This window comes from Apostichopus japonicus, chromosome 17 (assembly GCF_037975245.1).
Source record: "Apostichopus japonicus isolate 1M-3 chromosome 17, ASM3797524v1, whole genome shotgun sequence".
Classification (NCBI taxonomy): Eukaryota; Metazoa; Echinodermata; class Holothuroidea; order Aspidochirotida; family Stichopodidae; genus Apostichopus; species Apostichopus japonicus.
This window is the reverse complement of record NC_092577.1, coordinates 4,560,001-4,582,496: the sequence shown is the minus strand read 5'-3', so window position 1 is coordinate 4,582,496 and position 22,496 is coordinate 4,560,001. Positions and strand designations below refer to the sequence as shown.

General features: G+C 39.3%; 1 protein-coding gene across 1 annotated transcript in view; it reads left to right on the top strand.

The window, feature by feature from the left end:
* Window positions 1-22,496, top strand: part of LOC139984292 (CUB and sushi domain-containing protein 3-like) — a 74,129-nt gene that overhangs the window by 43,847 nt on the left and 7,786 nt on the right. Inside the window, exons 20-29 of the mRNA XM_071998143.1 lie at window positions 1,724-1,810; window positions 3,896-4,234; window positions 6,233-6,325; window positions 7,093-7,431; window positions 8,209-8,301; window positions 9,155-9,493; window positions 10,789-10,881; window positions 11,863-12,198; window positions 20,877-20,975; window positions 22,482-22,496. The exon at window positions 22,482-22,496 is cut by the window's right edge and continues 324 nt beyond it. Of these exons, the coding sequence (XP_071854244.1) occupies window positions 1,724-1,810; window positions 3,896-4,234; window positions 6,233-6,325; window positions 7,093-7,431; window positions 8,209-8,301; window positions 9,155-9,493; window positions 10,789-10,881; window positions 11,863-12,198; window positions 20,877-20,975; window positions 22,482-22,496 (1,833 nt within the window). The remainder of the gene's footprint in view (window positions 1-1,723; window positions 1,811-3,895; window positions 4,235-6,232; window positions 6,326-7,092; window positions 7,432-8,208; window positions 8,302-9,154; window positions 9,494-10,788; window positions 10,882-11,862; window positions 12,199-20,876; window positions 20,976-22,481) is intronic.

Below are 22,496 nucleotides of genomic sequence, written 5' to 3'. Positions count from 1 at the left end.
AGTTCATTAAGTTTTGTCCTCGGGCAGGCTGCTTTATATATCAATTGCCTCTCTCCACCCAGGGGTTAAATGAGTACCTGTGAGGTAACTTGTCATTTATGTGCGCAGTGTATAACTGCAGCCGTCTGGAGGGATTTTCTCTTGGACAGGTTATCCAGGGGTAAATTATACCTTCTGTAAAGCGCTTTGAGACCTATTGCTGGTATAAAGCACTATATAAAAAAATCAAATATTATTATGATTATTATAACTGTTTTCTCTTATGATTATTTTTTTTTTGTCTATTACATTTCTCTGGTAGAATGTAAACAGTGTTGTTCAAAATGAAATACCATCAATCGGGTCAAAGTTCAGAGCAATATCCATCAACATTGCGGAAAATAGGTATCAAAATCAATTAAGACAGACTTTAAAGGATTGACAGCTCATGTGGCCAGACGGTGCCATATTTAGACTCGCTCGAGTCCTTTAGCCCTGTATGTGTCAGTAACGTTATACCTCTGTAATCTCCTAAACGGAATAAGATGTATTATTCGCTGTTCGAGGAGGTTCTCTTGATGGCCGTCATCTTTAGCACCCAGACTAAAGATGACAGTTGGGGTCTCATAAGTTCACAATATGCAAACCCCAGAAAGGATTAGCCACTCATCTCGCAGCAGATGATAAAAAAATAACGATAAAGCAAAAAGTACCGGTAACTAAGATAATTACGTTCCACCCAAGACGGTACAGTTTGTCACGCAGCCATGAAATAACATTGTTTTAGTCGCTGTTCCAGCACCATGTTGATGATGATCTACGTAATCATGGTGACACGGTTCATCGCGTCACTCCCAGAGGAGGCAAAACTTGATAAAGATGTTTAACGGCTACTATCAACTGTTACATGTGATTTGATAAGATCATGATATATTTTGTGTATTCCCCCCAAAAAATTTGAATCAAAACGACGGATGCGATTAACTCGATAGATAAAGAATTCGGGCATGAGTGTCTCGATCAGGCACGAGTGTCTTGATCAGGCATGAGCTTTTTCCGCGAATTCGCGGAAAATCCCTAATTTCTTTAGTACCTCGGGGACAAAAACTATTATCCTAACACACTGTAGCATATGCAATCTGGAGCCTATACCGCAATTTGCAAAGTTCTGTGATTTTTTTTTTTACCCCAGGCTCATACCTGCTTGATTAAAGTTTTTGTTTCATGTAATCAGGACATGTGGTTTCTGACCTTCGCCAAGATATAAACCCATTCAACGTCCAATCAGGTCCTCTCTAAGTTCCGAGCTCTTTTACAGAACATTCCGTCTCTTTTGGTTAAGATTCAGCAAAGTGTGTATGAAGTTGAGACATTGAAGTTTTTCATTTGATTGTGAAGATCATTTCTCAATTCGTCTTAAACCAGGAGTTGTATTACCCATTCGTGGGACTAGTGGTTTAAAACTCTTCAACAGTCTCTGACTATGATGTCATTTCGAATAGGCAATGCACGAAAAGGCATCATTTTCTCATTTTTTTTTCTTTCTAGTTTCAGAGTTATTTATAGTTAACAGCAAATCCCAAATCAGAAAAATAGGAAATAAGAAAATAAAAAAAGGAAATGTTGTTTTGAAAATCACGTTGTACTATATTTTCAATGGATAACCGTGTTCTATGTTAATGTCTGTAACATCCGTCTTCAACCTCTCGTACGGCCCTGACAACACTTTTTTTTTCTTTCTCAGATGAATGCATCGTCCCTCCTGAGATTTATCCGGAGAATGCTTGCGCATCCATTAAACTGTGTGAAGTAGAAGGAGAATTTGTTTGTGGTAAGGAACCTTTTCAGTCACCCTTCTGGTCTCTCCTTCTGGTAAATCCATTAATCGCCACCAAATGGGGTAAAATTTGCCAAGTGGATGTCCAGCTGCCTTATGTAAAGAGAATAATTGATTACTGTTAATTTGGACAATTTTTGTGTGTGAATGATCTGTCAATTTTAGCTGAGAACGACATTGTTATATAATGACCTGATGTGTCTAGAACTTCGAATCATTGTCGAAAAAAAGAGGAAGGAATCTGACACTGTCTTCTTGATATTTTGAGTAGATCGACAACCCTCCCCCGCCCCTCAACCTCCTCCACTCCAGGTCCCGTGTAACCAGGGATCACACCCCCCCCCAGGTTTAATTTAGGTACAACCCCAACAAATGGCAGGGAAGGGTTTTCATGAGCAATATGACTCTTGGCTTTATCAGGCATGAGCTTTTCAGCTTTTCTACCTCAGGTACAAAAAAATATTATCCTAACATACTGTATCATACAAAAACTGGAGCCTATACCGCAATTTTTGCAAAGTTCCGTGATTTTTTTTTTACCCCATGCTCATCCCTGCTTTATTCAGTAAAGAAATGGCTACATAGGTATCGCCACCATTTAATGGATGGAGACCTCAGTTGGTAGAGCATTGGGCTTGAAACCCAGAGGTCATTGGCTCAAAGCCTGTTCTAGCCATACATTTCTCTGCTCTTTTCCATCTTTTGTTTGTCATATTTGAAGTCCCATATTTTGCCTTCTCCTGGTCTTAGTGCTAGTAAATAGTTGATATCTGGGAACTCTGTATACATTCCAGTGGCATATTTTTCCATGCCATTGACAAATTCCTTCGAACGAAACAGAAACGACAAGTTTTCGTATAAATGGGTTTAAAAACTGCGCACTATAGAACTTCCTCAACTTGAATACACAAGGAAGTGGGAAAGAAGAATTTGTTCCAAAAAGACAGGCGAAAACCTGTGATGAATCCCGAAAATAACCAAGGGACTTTTGACACACGTTTGCAAGTGTTCACCGTTTGCCACACAATGCCACAGGTTTATTTGTGGGAAAATGTCTGGCCAGCACAGAATACAGGTTGTCACAGGAATCTGTTACAACCTGTGGCAAAAAACCTGATGTATGTGGAAATGTGTGAACTAGCCCTAGCACACACAGGACTTTTGTGTAACACAGAATTTTCAAAGTTATGTTTTTTCCCCCTCCTTTTTCTTTGAGTTCAAGGGCGTAGACACCGGGGGGGGGGGGCTGGGGGGCGCCATCCCCCAGTGAAAAAAATGGAGGAGCGGAAGTATCATTCCGCCCCCCCCAGCTTCGCAAGTCAGAAAACCCCTTTTTCATTTCCAAATGAGAAAAAAAATCTCATTTGGAGCACCAAATTGCATCTAAGACCAGGTAAAAATGCAAAAGTTTTTACAAAATGGAGTGGGATTTGAAGTGTGCTACATTGCACCAAATTGCATCTGAGGCCACCCGGAAATGCCAAAAAAGGGGAGGACACCCCCTCCCCTCAGACCCCTCCCCCAGACCGGCCATCAGTCTTCAGCCCCCCCAAAAGTACCTTCCTACGCCACTTTTTGAGTTGGATTGTCACAGGTTTTGCAAGGGTTAGATACACACATTATCACACTGTGTAACATGTGGCAGAGCACACAGGATGTTCACACACTCTCCCATGTTTTAGATAGAAAGTGAGAACACAAGAATTATTCACTCCAAAAAACAGAGGTGTACCACACGTGTTGCTGTGTATGTTCACCCGATGATAACCGGCAATCACACGGAGGGATTAGTCACAAGTGTATTTGGTAAGGGAATGAATAGGCCGGTATCCAAAATGACCAAATCCTGCACGCTTACGGGGATGTACAGCTCATTTTATTGTGAATAAAAACAAAACCATTTTCAGTATTTTTTAATTGGGAAAATAAAATACATTCATAAAGCCTATAAACTGCTAGTACACCTAGAAGGGACCAATATACAAAACACAGATTAAGGGAGAAAGACCCATGTCGGTATTAGATTTTATTTTTTGGTTTAATGAATGACATATTTTTTCCTTTTTCCTCTTCGTAAAGTTCCCCTTTCGTATGAGCCATTTCCAGTTGTTACCACCAACTATCCATACCCGTACGACGATAACACAACCGCAACTGCTCTCTTGATCGCACCGGACGGCTATCGCATCTTCCTAAACATCAGCGATTTCGGCCTGGAGGATGGTTTCGACTTCTTACGTGTCGGGTTTGAACCCGATCCGACCTCCGAAGATTATGCGTCGGTACTCACGGGTAACGACCTGGATTTGCCCTACACTACCGTGACACCTGGCAGGACGCTGAGCCTGAAATTCACGAGTGACGGTGGAATTGCAGACATAGGTTTCTACGGGCAAGCTTACATCATCCCAGAGGAAGGTAGGATAATTTGTGAACTTTTGCCCGCCATGAGGTATATCTGTCTTGATAGATTTCCTGTCCCATCTCTCAGCTGTAGAAGTTTGCTTGTGTAAACATAGCCCAGGATAAATATGTTATCCAGTGAGACAAGTACTCTTGTAACTAATGATGCAAAAACCCGAAGACTGTATCAGTATCTGTCCCACTTAATCTTTGTTGAGTGGTACTCAATGCATACACTTGTGTGCATACACTTGTGTGTCATTGTATATATCATTGACCGTCACAGAAAGTGCGAATGGTTGAGTGAAGATAAAACAACGACGAAGAGAGTGAAAGGCAAACACTGATAGCATAGTGAGCTGTACGAGTACACCAATATGAATATGTATGAGTAGTATGAATATGTACGAGTATAGTAGTATGAATATGTATGAGTACAGTAGTATGAATATGACAGTAGTATGAATAGGTATGAGTACAGTAGTATGAATATGTATGAGTAGTATGAATATGTATGAGTACAGTAGTATGAATATGTATGAGTAAAATAGTATGAATATGTATGAGTACAGTAGTATGAATATGTATGAGTACAGTAGTATGAATATGTATGAGTACAGTAGTATGAATATGTATGAGTACAGTAGTATGAATATGTATGAGTACAGTAGTATGAATATGTATGAGTACAGTAGTATGAATATGTATGAGTACAGTAGTATGAATATGTATGAGTACAGTAGTATGAATATGTATGAGTACAGTAGTATGAATTGTGTGAGTACAGTAGTATGAATATGTATGAGTACAGTAGTATGAATATGTGTGAGTACAGTAGTATGAATATGTGTGAGTACAGTAGTATGAATATGTATGAGTACAGTAGTATGAATATGTATGAGTACAGTAGTATGAATATGTATGAGTAAAATAGTATGAATATGTATGAGTAGTATGAATATGTATGAGTACAGTAGTATGAATATGTATGAGTACAGTAGTATGAATATGTATGAGTACAGTAGTATGAATATGTATGAGTACAGTAGTATGAATTGTGTGAGTACAGTAGTATGAATATGTATGAGTACAGTAGTATGAATATGTGTGAGTACAGTAGTATGAATATGTGTGAGTACAGTAGTATGAATATGTATGAGTACAGTAGTATGAATATGTATGAGTACAGTAGTATGAATAGGTATGAGTACAGTAGTATGAATATAAATGTATTTCAGGGAGACTGACTTGTACAGTACATGCAGAATTGGGCAATCTTGAGAGTTATAACTGGACCAGGTTTCTATCGGGAAAAAATTTCACGTAATGGATCTATGAGATGAATTTATCATTCACAGTCGCCACATGATTAGGAAAAGTCTGGAAAAAAGGAGGGAAAACTAGGGGGGGGGGGGATCCTGTTATTTTTTGTGTCATGAAAGTCCTTGAAATTTGAAGCTTAGTCTGGAAAAGTGAGGGAAAAACTCCTTATGTGTACAATCTTTCCTAAGATTTATGACTAATACGCAAGCAAGTTCCATACAAAGTTAACCGCATAAATTAAACTGTGGTGAAAATATACAGCTTTCAGCATGTTATGTTTGGGGTTCATGACTCTTTGAAGGACCCCTCCTCTCTGAACAATACTAACAAACCAATTGTGTTAGGCTGCAAGAATACCAGTTGCTTGGCTTACTAACGGTAGCCTAACATTAAGTTACCAGTAGTGTGTAGGCTTCATAAACCAGAGGATGGGGTTAATTTATTCTCATACATATGATACAAGGGTTTAATCTTACTCAAGGCTCTTGTGATGATCTTTCTTTGTCATGTCATTTTGTCTGCATATATACATGAATTGTTTGGAGTAAGTTTAACTCATATATATATTTCTATTAGAGATTTGGAGCTTGGAGCTTCTTCGATTGAGTATTATTGTGTCTGCATATATACATATTTGATTTGAATATGAGGTACCAAATATTATATTTTTTTATTTTTCTTTACTTTCAGCTGTTTTGTTCTGTGATGGATATGAGGTTGAGCCAGAGAACATATGCAACTACATTTGGGACTGTAGTGATGGCAGCGATGAGGCCTACTGCGGTAAGAATGTTTAATAGTCGGACCGGAAAATTACTTGAAAAATACCAAGCAAAAAAAAAAATTATTTCGATTGTCCATCTCCAGGCATGAGCTTTTTCCGCGAATTCGCGGAATATATGTGATTTCTTTTCTACCTCGGGGACAAAAAATATTATCCTAGCACACTGTAGCATATGCAAACTGGAGCCTATACCCCAATTTTTGCAAAGTTCCATGATTTTTTTAACCCTAGGCTCATCCCTGCATCTCAATGGTCCCATTCCTTCATTTTGTAGTACTGCAACCTGCTGAGACTCCACCCATCTTCTGCTCCTGCCCCCCTCCACCCCACTCTTCCCCTCCCCAATAGGTAGAGGTGGATTGGTATACTGGCTCCACAGTGCCGAAATGTGCCGCTGATGTCCCCTTGGTCGGTGAGAGAGGTTTTAGTTTCCTCCCAAGATCCAAATACTCCAGTTGTTTGAAGGTGACGACAGAGCCACCGTTTAGACCACTGGAAACAATGTATGCCCCTCCCCCATTCCCCTCTTTCCCTAGAGGTTATCACAATTAATGAATATTCATCACCCCTCAGAAGACATTTCATTACTCACAGTGAGTCCTAACCCTTACCATGAGATACTAACATTCTTTTCCTCAGCTATTTCTTTATACCCAGAAAGACATTTGTACATGGCTGAATTTCCCATAAATATAAAACCATGTGGCCTTTTGTGGCATTTTGGAAATTTCATGTTGTTGACCTTTATATTTGTTTTTTCCAAAAGATCCTGTACCTGCTGGAGGAAGTGGCATAACAGCCTCCCCTGGCTACCCCGAGGAGGATTACCCCAACAACGCCACCATTGTATGGTCCTTCACCGGGGAGCCGGCCACGAGATTCACCGTCAATGTAATAGACCTGGAGACGGAAGAGAATTATGACTTCTTGAACATCGGTTACGGGCGCGATCCATACGATGCCAGCACACTTCTGGCGAGCTTCTCAGGGTCAGAGATACCAGAAGAAGCAGTTGTCACCCCTGGCAACCTGCTCTGGGTATCATTAGTCACTGATGAGGCTTTCAATTTCAGAGGATTTTATCTGAACATCAGCCTCCAAGCCTGTAAGTTTAGATGGTTCCGTCCTGAGATATTTTGCAGGTGCTCAAATATAGAGTGGTAAACTGACCGGGAATTGGTAACAGCGGCATAGGGCCCAGGGGGGATTAGAGGTGGCCGCCCCTGAGCCTGAGAGGGCCCCAGGCCTAAAAGAAACAGTGCAAACAGTACATTGTGTTCGTAAATCGACAGGTTCTACATCTCAAGGAAAATATAAAGGAGACCGTAAACACATTTGCTCGACCCACTTGCTTTATGGGCTATAGCTAATCACTGGGTCCCCCTCCCGGGCTCACAGTTAATTGATATGGCACTGAATAGTAACTGTTGAAAAAGTGCAAACAGGAGTGAACATTCTTGGAATTTTTTAGCATAGTTGGGTTAAATACGAACATGCACCCAAGCCCCCCCCCCCCCCCCCCGCCTGCCCCCTCTTTGATGTATCAACAAAGTATTTCAGCAACAGGTCACATCAAACCTATTCTTAAAGAGCAACATTGGCTTCCATTCTCTCACAGAAATTTGATATCTCTGTAATTATGTAAACAGTAAGGAAAACTTGGCGGACCATATTTTTTTTTTCAATTTGTGTTTTCTCTAAATTTCAAAATTACGACTTTTTTCGTCTCAAAAATGTTAATCCTGAAATTTTGACCGATTTCAGGATAAGTGGCAGAAATTTCAATGCGGAAATCTCTTTCCTCGTTCTGATGAGTTTTGCATCATGTAAATTCCACTTTAAAAATTTCTCTACTTTCCCATTTGTGTTCTTTTTCCGTCAGCTGAACGTGGCTGCAATGTGTCGGAAGATCTACCCGCTCAGTCGGTCTGCGGTGCTCTGCTGTTCTGTAAGATTAATCAAACCCTAGAGTGCAGTAAGTAAAAAAACCTTGGTTTGGCTGTCGGCTTCTGCTTTTCTTTCCATCGTTATTTTATTTGATATTTGTATATCGCTTTCGGCGAGAACCCCGGAAGGATTTGAAGATTCGAAGCAAAAACATTTTGACTAAAGCATAAAGAACATTTTTGGACACGATGGATGCACCTGTAGTGATTTCTAGTAACGGTCTCTGTACAGTTTAGATTTGAACTCTTAGTGCAAGATCAAACGCTGCTCAAAACAGTAAAGAAGAAAGCAATTTCCTCATCCTTCTTGTATTGATAATCGTTAAGGAAAGTTTGTAAAATAGCTTCATCAGATGTGTTTTGGCCTCGGGGGTAAGTTTCTATTGACACAGTTGATGTTATTTCAGCAAAGAGGGAACTCCCTTCCTTGTGGTCTATTCCCCTAGTCCAGGGTTTCGCTAACTTTATCCCCCAGGAACCCCCTGCGGATGTCAGAGGTGTCCACAAACCCCTAACTTATGGAGACACGATCTGAGTCATTATTATACTATAATACGCTTTTTACAGTGCTTCAAAGAAGATCAAGTGCATAGAGTAATATTGTGGAGGTTGTTGATAGGTGACTTTTGAACATTACTAAATTATATATGATATATCAGATTTTAGTTCAACAAAAAGTACTCTAGTTTTGACTTTCAGAGACGTCTCACGAACCCCCCTGGGATGGACTCACGCACCCCCTGAGAGGTTCATGCACCCCAGTTAGGAAACCCTTGCCCTAGTCTGTCAAGCACTAAATCCCCAAGGACTACAGTGTTTGTAACATGTCTGATTGCAATATTTGACGCAACCTAATATCATATTTTTTTTTCTCATCTTCAGACGATGTTTCAGAAGAACCACAGTCGGTGTCCAGTCCTAACTTTCCCGATGTCTACGATGACTTGTCCGAAATTAGAAGCGTCTTTGTTGCTCCAGACGGCTATCGCCTAGTCCTCAACATCACAGAGTTTGCTCTAGAAGCGGGTTTTGACTTCCTGTATGTGGGCAACGAAGTGGACCCGACTTCCACAGACTTTGAAAGAAGTCTCACGGGAGACTCGTTAGATCTACCCTACGTTTTTATGTCCGAGGGAAATACGCTGGTGACGTTGTTCGCCAGCGATGATGCAATTGGCGACAGTGGTTACTATGGCAATGTCTATGCCATTTCAGAAGAAGGTATGTTCCGTATCAAGGTCACTTCCTACATGCATACATACATACATACATACACGCATACATACATACATATTAGACACCTATGTAGCGCTGCTACATCGAGATCGTAGTGCTTTGACAAGTTAGCCTTGGTCATTGGTAACTTGTCACACCTACACACCAAAGTGTGCGCAATTCAATCAATCTCTCCTGGGGCACCACAGTGCCCCACAACCACGTGTCCCCCGGGGGAATTCCCATAGGGTGCAGCCACAAACTGGTGCACGCAGCTATATTTACAAGTTACCTCGCAAGTCCCCATTTATACACCTGGGTGAAGAGAGGCAATGGAGATAAAGTGCCTTGCCCAAGGACACAACGCAATGATCTGGCCAGGGCTCGAACCTGTAATCCTTAGTTCACCAATCCACTGCCTTAACCACTTGACCACAACGCCCCCCCCGAACTTCCTACCAACACGCCTTCCTTGGATATAGCACATTGCTAAGCCCATCTACAAAACATTGATAGCATTTGTGTGAAGAAAGAAAGAAAACATTACAGGGAATACATTTAGCGTACAAATTTGCAATGCAATTTTCAATATCAATCTACGGCAGCTCGAATGTGCCACCCAGGACATCTTTCACACAAAAAGTTCATAATCGAGAAATGTACAGATACTAGATGTAATATCTTGTTAAAAAGAAGGTAAAAGTTCAGAAATGTGATGAATTTTAAATTTTTTGCTTTTTGCAGCAAATTCTTAAAATGTTACATTGCAGTGTTACTTTTTGTCAGTATCATTTTCAACAATTTCATTCAAAGTGTTAATGTGTTTGCAAGTTGTTTACAATTTTTCAATATCATTCTGAAAGATGTTGAATCGACAATTAATGTTATGTCATTTTTAACAATTTTCTGCAAAATGTTAAATTGTTGACATTTTTGAAATGTGCAATTTGACAATTGTTTGTAAATATTTTGATCTGTGATGACTTATTTTATATGACTATTACAATCTGGTCATTTCAAAAGTTATCTGGAAGAAAACAACTTATTAGGGTTTAGATCATATCGACTCGATGGCACTTGTAAGCTTCCGTTACTATGAGTTAATACAAGCTAATACTAATATGCAGTTGTATAAATGTTGTAGATTAAGCCAAATTCATTCACTTGTCTCATACATTTACATTTCTCTCCTCAAAAAATATTAAAAAGTAAAACTAGTTTTTTTGAAATTGTCTACTGAAAATGCAAAATGCCGCTTCAAGGTGCTCAAAACTCCTTGTTCCAATTTTCCCCCTTTCCAGAATTCTTTGTCTGTGATGGCGAGACTATCGACCCCGAGGATCTGTGCAACTATGAATGGCACTGTAGGGATGGCAGCGATGAAGAGGACTGCGGTAAGAAAGTTGATACACCGACATCGTCAAAAAGAGGCATTATTGTTTTGTACTTCATAAAGAAAATAACAATCAAGCCTGCCTATAGAAAACCAGTCCTCCTCAAATTCACTCGAGCATTAATAATTTGTTACTTGACAGCATAAACTACCCCAAGTACTGCCATTAGGATTCTTCCTTGATCGCACCTAATTAATTGACCAGCCACCATATGATTGTATAAACAAGTTCTCTTATGGCCAGCACTACTTTCCTGTGTGAAGGCAAAATTGGCTTGACCACTGAAATAGTACACTGTGTGTTTAATCATGAAGTTGTTGCAGAGATAATTATTGATGAAATATATCTTATAACTGAAATTTATGTGACACTGTTTGCAAAATGATGATCGAGGGCTTGAACGAAAAATCATGTAAGCAAATATGAAAGGTATGACATGGTGAAAAGTAATACTCCTATGTGTAAAATTACTCAGTTTTTCACCTTTTTAATTGTTTTCCAAACAAAATGAAAACGAAAACTGCCAGAATTGGTGCCAGAGTATGAAATTCTGGTCAAGAAAAATGTAAAATACAAAAGAAAAAAAGTTGTGATGTTGGAATTATCCATCATATTGTCGGTCAAAATCAGGAGACTTTCCTTAGCGCTCTGTCAAAATTGTAATATTTCCTTTGTTCAAAAACGTTGGCAAAGTTTGCTATTTTCTTCTTCTGGAGCAAATCTATGCTTGTCAACTATATCCACAAATGAAACCCAAAATCATTCAAACTTTATGACCTTGCCATTTGAGATAAAAAAAAGGAAAAAGGAGAACTTACAATGAAATCTATTTTTTAACCCACACATGTTTATCTTTGGAACTCCCCTTGTAGGCTGCTTTCTCTATGTCTTATTCCTGTCATAACCCATCCCCGCCCCTCTGCCCCCCCCACCCAAAAGGAGCACCATGTCATTTTTGTGATTCACTTGATTTTGTAATAGACCCCGTAGCCGTTGGCAAACGTGGGTACGTGGCATCCCCAGACTATCCGGAGGATTACCCTAACAACGAGTACATTACCTGGACCTTCGTCTCCGAGCCAGGCTCTCTGATTGCCGTCAACGTCTTCGACCTCGCTCTGGAGGATGGGTTTGACTTTTTGAGGTTCGGTTCCGGCCGTGATCCGAATAACACAGCGACAGAACTGGCTGCTCTGACAGGCTCGGAATTACCGGATGAGCAATTTGTTACCCGCGGCAACGAACTCTGGGTGACGTTCGTCACCGACGGCGCCTTCAACGAACGTGGATTCTTCATAAATCTGACCATCGTGGCAGGTAAACATGTTACACCGTCGAACCGAAAGGTCGACACTTAATCGTTTCCGGTCAACTATATTTAGCCAAATATTTCTTTCTGCAAAGACAATTTGGCAATCTACAAGGGAAGACCAAAAAAAAAAAATTTCAACTTTTCCAAGGGTGAAAATTCCATCCCAATATCTTTTTTTCGTGACTCTAGGTGTGGTCGTTTGAAAGTGAGCCATTTTATTTGCCAGATAATCTCTTCATCACTTCCAGAAAAGGATCACTGTAGGTGGTCTGTAATATTATTATTGACAGAGGTTTATAAAAACCATAATTTAATGTTTCTTTTATTATCTTATCAATTTAGTCCTTGGAAATGTGATACATTTTGGATTGTTTGCTTAGCTGTCAAGGTACAGTATGGCTGACATCAAAGGTTTCATCAAAATGCCGAATTTTGTTTTGGTTCGAATGATATATTTTTCGTCTGCAAAATTATACAAATTATGAAGAAAAGAGACATTTTCAACACATTTGTCATGATAAATGTCAATCGCAGTGATTTTGACAGATACAATCTACATTCAACCTTTAGATAACCCAATTCTTTTTTTTTTTCATGGTGCCACCTTTGGCTATAGGCTTATTCTATTCCATTAATACCACATTTTGGGTTGATATCGATAAATCTTTTTGGAGTGATTTTGTAAAATTTGCAGGCCAGAGGGTGAAAGCTGCTCTAAAAATGACAATTTTTTTGCTCCCCTATTCCTGACATCTTCAGCAAACCTACCTTATGCTTTATTTAAATGAATTGTTATATAGTTGATAAAGGTCATACGAAACCCTACCGGTTCGATTCCCTTCTGAAGACACGAAATGAAATCTTTGCAGTGCTGCTGGTGTGTACGTGTTTGTGTGTTTACGTATGTGACTCTTGTGCTAGGATGAACTTCATACTTAATGGTATGTAGCTCCACAATAGTGTGAGTACAAGAACCCTTTTGTTATAAGTGGAGGCTGTAATTCACTTGAGGTGGGCAGACGTGAAAGTTTGAAAAACTGTGTAGCATATTACACTATGGCTCACTATGTTGAGTTATATCATCGGTATGTGTAGATTCCTCTCGTGGAGTACACGGAAATCTGTCAAAATTGGTGGAGGTCAAATTCTGGAAAGGTTTGAAACATGATATCAGAAAGTAATGATTTCTGAGATAAATCGCTGATCCTGGCGTTGAGTACCAGAACGTTATTGCTTATCATAGAGTTGAGTACCAAACCGTTAATGCATATTGTAGAATTGGGCACAAAACATATTGCTGATCGTAGCATTGGGTACCAAAACATCACTGCTGATTTTAGAGTTGAGTACCAAAATGTTATTGCTTATTGTAGAGTTGAGTACCAAAACTTTGTTGCTGATTTTAGAGTTGAGTACCAAAATGTTATTGCTTCCTTTTTTGTGTGGAGTTGAGTACCAAATCGTTATTGCTGATTGTAGCCTTGGGTACCAAAATCGTATTGCTTAGAAGAGTTGAGAATTCAAATCGTAATTGCTTATCGTAGAGTTGAGTACCAAATCGTTATTGATTAACGTAGAGTTGAATACCAAAATGTTCATATGATGTTAGTGTCACTGTGAGAGCAACTAGCAAAATGTGAAGGCCTCATAGGTATCATTCCTCCAGAATGGGAGAGACTGAGATATCTGATTCCTAACAAATGCAACTAGTGATGCCAGGATTGAACGTACGATACACTTTATCGTGTCATGTTATTTTTCTTCACTTTTTGAGCTTTAGTGTAAAGTGTCAAGGCCTTGACTAAATGTTTCCGTTGGTGTCGCAGTGAGAGCAACTAGCATATCATGTGCAGATTCAAACCATTGATGGCTAAGTTTCTGTCCATATGATGTTAGTGTCACTGTGAGAGCAACTAGCATATCATGTGCAGATTCAAACCATTGATGGCTAAGTTTTTGTTCATATGATGTTAGTGTCACTGTGAGAGCAACTAGCATATCATGTGTAGATTCAAACCATTGATGGCTAAGTTTCTGTCCATATGATGTTAGTGTCACTGTGAGAGCAACTAGCATATCATGTGCAGATTCAAACCATTGATGGCTAAGTTTCTGTCCATATGATGTTAGTGTCACTGTGAGAGCAACTAGCATATCACGTGCAGATTCAAACCATGGATGGCTAAGTTTTTGTTCATATGATGTTAGTGTCACTGTGAGAGCAACTAGCATATCATGTGCAGATTCAAACCATTGGTGGCTAAGTTTTTGTCCATATGATGTTAGTGTCACTGTGAGAGCAACTAGCATATCACGTGCAGATTCAAACCATGGATGGCTAAGTTTTTGTTCATATGATGTTAGTGTCACTGTGAGAGCAACTAGCATATCATGTGTAGATTCAAACCATTGATGGCTAAGTTTCTGTCCATATGATGTTAGTGTCACTGTGAGAGCAACTAGCATATCATGTGCATATTCAAACCATTGATGGCTAAGTTTCTGTCCATATGATGTTAGTGTCACTGTGAGAGCAACTAGCATATCACGTGCAGATTCAAACCATTGATGGCTAAGTTTTTGTTCATATGATGTTAGTGTCACTGTGAGAGCAACTAGCATATCATGTGTAGATTCAAACCATGGATGGCTAAGTTTCTGTCCATATGATGTTAGTGTCACTGTGAGAGCAACTAGCATATCATGTGCAGATTCAAACCATGGATGGCTAAGTTTCTGTCCATATGATGTTAGTGTCACTGTGAGAGCAACTAGCATATCATGTGCAGATTCAAACCATTGATGGCTAAGTTTCTGTCCATATGATGTTAGTGTCACTGTGAGAGCAACTAGCATATCATGTGCAGATTCAAACCATTGATGGCTAAGTTTCTGTCCATATGATGTTAGTGTCACTGTGAGAGCAACTAGCATATCATGTGCAGATTCAAACCATTGGTGGCTAAGTTTCTGTCCATATGATGTTAGTGTCACTGTGAGAGCAACTAGCATATCACGTGCAGATTCAAACCATTGATGGCTAAGTTTTTGTTCATATGATGTTAGTGTCACTGTGAGAGCAACTAGCATATCATGTGCAGATTCAAACCATTGATGGCTAAGTTTCTGTCCATATGATGTTAGTGTCACTGTGAGAGCAACTAGCATATCATGTGCAGATTCAAACCATTGGTGGCTAAGTTTCTGTCCATATGATGTTAGTGTCACTGTGAGAGCAACTAGCATATCACGTGCAGATTCAAACCATTGATGGCTAAGTTTTTGTTCATATGATGTTAGTGTCACTGTGAGAGCAACTAGCATATCATGTGCAGATTCAAACCATTGATGGCTAAGTTTCTGTCCATATGATGTTAGTGTCACTGTGAGAGCAACTAGCATATCATGTGCAGATTCAAACCATGGATGGCTAAGTTTTTGTTCATATGATGTTAGTGTCACTGTGAGAGCAACTAGCATATCATGTGTAGATTCAAACCATTGATGGCTAAGTTTTTGTTCATATGATGTTAGTGTCACTGTGAGAGCAACTAGCATATCATGTGTAGATTCAAACCATTGATGGCTAAGTTTTTGTTCATATGATGTTAGTGTCACTGTGAGAGCAACTAGCATATCATGTGCAGATTCAAACCATTGGTGGCTAAGTTTCTGTCCATATGATGTTAGTGTCACTGTGAGAGCAACTAGCATATCACGTGCAGATTCAAACCATTGATGGCTAAGTTTTTGTTCATATGATGTTAGTGTCACTGTGAGAGCAACTAGCATATCATGTGCAGATTCAAACCATTGATGGCTAAGTTTCTGTCCATATGATGTTAGTGTCACTGTGAGAGCAACTAGCATATCATGTGCAGATTCAAACCATTGGTGGCTAAGTTTCTGTCCATATGATGTTAGTGTCACTGTGAGAGCAACTAGCATATCACGTGCAGATTCAAACCATTGATGGCTAAGTTTTTGTTCATATGATGTTAGTGTCACTGTGAGAGCAACTAGCATATCATGTGCAGATTCAAACCATTGATGGCTAAGTTTCTGTCCATATGATGTTAGTGTCACTGTGAGAGCAACTAGCATATCATGTGCAGATTCAAACCATGGATGGCTAAGTTTTTGTTCATATGATGTTAGTGTCACTGTGAGAGCAACTAGCATATCATGTGTAGATTCAAACCATTGATGGCTAAGTTTTTGTTCATATGATGTTAGTGTCACTGTGAGAGCAACTAGCATATCATGTGCAGATTCAAACCATGGATGGCTAAGTTTTTGTTCATATGATGTTAGTGTCACTGTGAGAGCAACTAGCATATCATGTGTAGATTCAAACCATTGATGGCTAAGTTTCTGTCCATATGATGTTAGTGTCACTGTGAGAGCAACTAGCATATCATGTGCATATTCAAACCATTGATGGCTAAGTTTCTGTCCATATGATGTTAGTGTCACTGTGAGAGCAACTAGCATATCACGTGCAGATTCAAACCATTGATGGCTAAGTTTTTGTTCATATGATGTTAGTGTCACTGTGAGAGCAACTAGCATATCATGTGTAGATTCAAACCATGGATGGCTAAGTTTCTGTCCATATGATGTTAGTGTCACTGTGAGCGCAACTAGCATATCATGTGCAGATTCAAACCATGGATGGCTAAGTTTCTGTCCATATGATGTTAGTGTCACTGTGAGAGCAACTAGCATATCATGTGCAGATTCAAACCATTGATGGCTAAGTTTCTGTCCATATGATGTTAGTGTCACTGTGAGAGCAACTAGCATATCATGTGCAGATTCAAACCATTGATGGCTAAGTTTCTGTCCATATGATGTTAGTGTCACTGTGAGAGCAACTAGCATATCATGTGCAGATTCAAACCATTGGTGGCTAAGTTTCTGTCCATATGATGTTAGTGTCACTGTGAGAGCAACTAGCATATCACGTGCAGATTCAAACCATTGATGGCTAAGTTTTTGTTCATATGATGTTAGTGTCACTGTGAGAGCAACTAGCATATCATGTGCAGATTCAAACCATTGATGGCTAAGTTTCTGTCCATATGATGTTAGTGTCACTGTGAGAGCAACTAGCATATCATGTGCAGATTCAAACCATTGATGGCTAAGTTTCTGTCCATATGATGTTAGTGTCACTGTGAGAGCAACTAGCATATCATGTGCAGATTCAAACCATTGATGGCTAAGTTTCTGTCCATATGATGTTAGTGTCACTGTGAGAGCAACTAGCATATCATGTGCAGATTCAAACCATTGATGGCTAAGTTTCTGTCCATATGATGTTAGTGTCACTGTGAGAGCAACTAGCATATCATGTGTAGATTCAAACCATTGATGGCTAAGTTTCTGTCCATATGATGTTAGTGTCACTGTGAGAGCAACTCGCATATCATTTGCAGATTCAAACCATTGATGGCTAAGTTTTTGTTCATATGATGTTAGTGTCACTGTGAGAGCAACTAGCATATCATGTGCAGATTCAAACCATTGATGGCTAAGTTTCTGTCCATATGATGTTAGTGTCACTGTGAGAGCAACTAGCATATCATGTGCAGATTCAAACCATTGATGGCTAAGTTTTTGTTCATATGATGTTAGTGTCACTGTGAGAGCAACTAGCATATCATGTGCAGATTCAAACCATTGATGGCTAAGTTTCTGTCCATATGATGTTAGTGTCACTGTGAGAGCAACTAGCATATCATGTGCAGATTCAAACCATTGATGGCTAAGTTTCTGTCCATATGATGTTAGTGTCACTGTGAGAGCAACTAGCATATCATGTGCAGATTCAAACCATTGATGGCTAAGTTTCTGTCCATATGATGTTAGTGTCACTGTGAGAGCAACTAGCATATCATGTGCAGATTCAAACCATTGATGGCTAAGTTTCTGTCCATATGATGTTAGTGTCACTGTGAGAGCAACTAGCATATCATGTGCAGATTCAAACCATTGATGGCTAAGTTTCTGTCCATATGATGTTAGTGTCACTGTGAGAGCAACTAGCATATCATGTGTAGATTCAAACCATTGATGGCTAAGTTTCTGTCCATATGATGTTAGTGTCACTGTGAGAGCAACTAGCATATCATGTGCAGATTCAAACCATTGGTGGCTAAGTTTCTGTCCATATGATGTTAGTGTCACTGTGAGAGCAACTAGCATATCACGTGCAGATTCAAACCATTGATGGCTAAGTTTTTGTTCATATGATGTTAGTGTCACTGTGAGAGCAACTAGCATATCATGTGCAGATTCAAACCATTGATGGCTAAGTTTCTGTCCATATGATGTTAGTGTCACTGTGAGAGCAACTAGCATATCATGTGCAGATTCAAACCATTGATGGCTAAGTTTCTGTCCATATGATGTTAGTGTCACTGTGAGAGCAACTAGCATATCATGTGCAGATTCAAACCATTGATGGCTAAGTTTCTGTCCATATGATGTTAGTGTCACTGTGAGAGCAACTAGCATATCATGTGCAGATTCAAACCATTGATGGCTAAGTTTCTGTCCATATGATGTTAGTGTCACTGTGAGAGCAACTAGCATATCATGTGTAGATTCAAACCATTGATGGCTAAGTTTCTGTCCATATGATGTTAGTGTCACTGTGAGAGCAACTCGCATATCATGTGCAGATTCAAACCATTGATGGCTAAGTTTTTGTTCATATGATGTTAGTGTCACTGTGAGAGCAACTAGCATATCATGTGCAGATTCAAACCATTGATGGCTAAGTTTCTGTCCATATGATGTTAGTGTCACTGTGAGAGCAACTAGCATATCATGTGCAGATTCAAACCATTGATGGCTAAGTTTTTGTTCATATGATGTTAGTGTCACTGTGAGAGCAACTAGCATATCATGTGCAGATTCAAACCATTGATGGCTAAGTTTCTGTCCATATGATGTTAGTGTCACTGTGAGAGCAACTAGCATATCATGTGCAGATTCAAACCATTGATGGCTAAGTTTCTGTCCATATGATGTTAGTGTCACTGTGAGAGCAACTAGCATATCATGTGCAGATTCAAACCATTGATGGCTAAGTTTCTGTCCATATGATGTTAGTGTCACTGTGAGAGCAACTAGCATATCATGTGCAGATTCAAACCATTGATGGCTAAGTTTCTGTCCATATGATGTTAGTGTCACTGTGAGAGCAACTAGCATATCATGTGCAGATTCAAACCATTGATGGCTAAGTTTCTGTCCATATGATGTTAGTGTCACTGTGAGAGCAACTAGCATATCATGTGTAGATTCAAACCATTGATGGCTAAGTTTCTGTCCATATGATGTTAGTGTCACTGTGAGAGCAACTAGCATATCATGTGCAGATTCAAACCATTGATGGCTAAGTTTTTGTTCATATGATGTTAGTGTCACTGTGAGAGCAACTAGCATATCATGTGCAGATTCAAACCATTGATGGCTAAGTTTCTGTCCATATGATGTTAGTGTCACTGTGAGAGCAACTAGCATATCATGTGCAGATTCAAACCATTGATGGCTAAGTTTTTGTTCATATGATGTTAGTGTCACTGTGAGAGCAACTAGCATATCATGTGCAGATTCAAACCATTGATGGCTAAGTTTCTGTCCATATGATGTTAGTGTCACTGTGAGAGCAACTAGCATATCATGTGCAGATTCAAACCATTGATGGCTAAGTTTCTGTCCATATGATGTTAGTGTCACTGTGAGAGCAACTAGCATATCATGTGCAGATTCAAACCATTGATGGCTAAGTTTTTGTTCATATGATGTTAGTGTCACTGTGAGAGCAACTAGCATATCATGTGTAGATTCAAACCATTGATGGCTAAGTTTCTGTCCATATGATGTTAGTGTCACTGTGAGAGCAACTAGCATATCATGTGCAGATTCAAACCATTGATGGCTAAGTTTTTGTTCATATGATGTTAGTGTCACTGTGAGAGCAACTAGCATATCATGTGTAGATTCAAACCATTGATGGCTAAGTTTCTGTCTATATGATGTTAGTGTCACTGTGAGAGCAACTAGCATATCATGTGCAGATTCAAACCATTGATGGCTAAGTTTTTGTTCATATGATGTTAGTGTCACTGTGAGAGCAACTAGCATATCATGTGCAGATTCAAACCATTGATGGCTAAGTTTCTGTCCATATGATGTTAGTGTCACTGTGAGAGCAACTAGCATATCATGTGCAGATTCAAACCATTGATGGCTAAGTTTCTGTCCATATGATGTTAGTGTCACTGTGAGAGCAACTAGCATATCATGTGTAGATTCAAACCATTGATGGCTAAGTTTCTGTCCATATGATGTTAGTGTCACTGTGAGAGCAACTAGCATATCATGTGCAGATTCAAACCATTGATGGCTAAGTTTTTGTTCATATGATGTTAGTGTCACTGTGAGAGCAACTAGCATATCACGTGCAGATTCAAACCATGGATGGCTAAGTTTTGTTCATATATGTTTCTGTTTCCCCGTTTTTTGGATATCTTAACCCTTCACCCTTCAATACATATGCGATTGGTGCTTTTAACTTTAGCAGCAAGTGGAAAGGCAATGACGAGACTACATTACCGCCTTATTTTTTTCTTGTTACCTTTTTTTTATTTTTTTTATCTTTCTTTAGACATGGGTGGTAATTGCAGTGATGGCAGTGTTATTAGTACTGAACAGTTGTGTAATTATATCTTGGACTGTCCTTATGGAGAAGATGAAGAAGGTTGTGGTGAGTGAATAAAAAAAAGTAAAGGTGTAGGAAGGGCAGGAAGGTACAGGCATGAGCATTTTCCGCGAATTCGCGGAATATCTGTGATTTCTTTTCTACCTCAGGGACAAAAACTATTATCCTAACACACTGTAGCATAAGCAAACTGGAGCCTATACCGCAATTTTTTGCAAAATTCCAAGATTTGTTTTACCCCAGGCTCATCCCTGTAGGTAGGATGCAGGTAGGTTGCAGGTAAAATAACGGTAAGGTGTAGGTAGGCAGGGTACAGTGGATTGGTTAAAAGCAGTAGTTTAAACGTTTACATATATGAATGGAACATTTCAACATGGCCGCATACGTCATCACGAGTGGATGAGACATTTGAGGGGTGTGTTATCCATGGCAGTTTGGAGTTCACATTGAGATCGCATTGATGCATGCAATGAGTTGACGAGGTTTCAGTGAGTTTCAGCTACAATTATAAAGGCAGTGTGGGACCTGCGCAAATTCAGGAAAATGTCCCTCAAAGTGAGACGAATAGTAAATATAATAATACCGACCTGAAAGGCTAAGCAGCTGCATACGAAAGTAGGAGAAGTGGGTTTGTATTAAACTTACTCTTCACTTCCATGATATTTCTTAATGCCACTTGAACACATATTATTATTACACTGCATTTTGTGTGCAGAGGGTACATAGCACTGGTTATTATTATACTGTTTATCATGTTTCATAGGGTACATAACACTGGTTATTATTACACTGTGTTGTGTTAATAGGGTACATAACACTGGTTATTATTACACTGTGTTGTGTTCATAGGGTACATAACACTGTTTGTTATTATTTTTGTGTTGTGCATAGGGTAAATAACACTGGTTATAAGTATACTGTGTGTTGTGCATAGGGTACATAACACTTGTTATAAGTATACTGTGTGTTGTGCATAGGATACATAACACTGGTTATAAGTATACTGTGTGTTGTGCATAGGATACATAACACTGGTTATTATAATACTGTGTGTTGTGTTCATAGGGTACATAACACTGGTTATTATTATACTGTGTTTTGTTCATAGAGTACAAAACACTGGTTATTACGATACTGTGTTGTGTTCATAGGGTGCATAGCACTAGCTGTGTTAACATAATTTGTTTTGTTCAGATGCCTAAAATCGTTACTCTGTGGGTGTCAAGAAACTAGTGTCCAACCTGAGAAACTCCATTTGAAAAGTAAGGCTGTACATACCCCATAGATTTCAGATTGTGGAGGGTTGCGATTAAAAGTTGGGACCTAGAGCTGCTGACACATGATTCCCAGTATAGTCTCTGAGCTAGACATATTGAGATAAAGTAACGATTTGTGCAGTACTCTTTAACTTATAATGTGTGTACGTACGTATCATGTTGGAAGTTCATTAAAACATGGCGGCAACAAATCTTAAATCTGGGATAGGAAAATTTGGTTTCATGATACCAATCTTTCACATTTTCTCTCTCTCAATCTCTCTTTTTCCTTCAGGTTTACTTGGAGAAG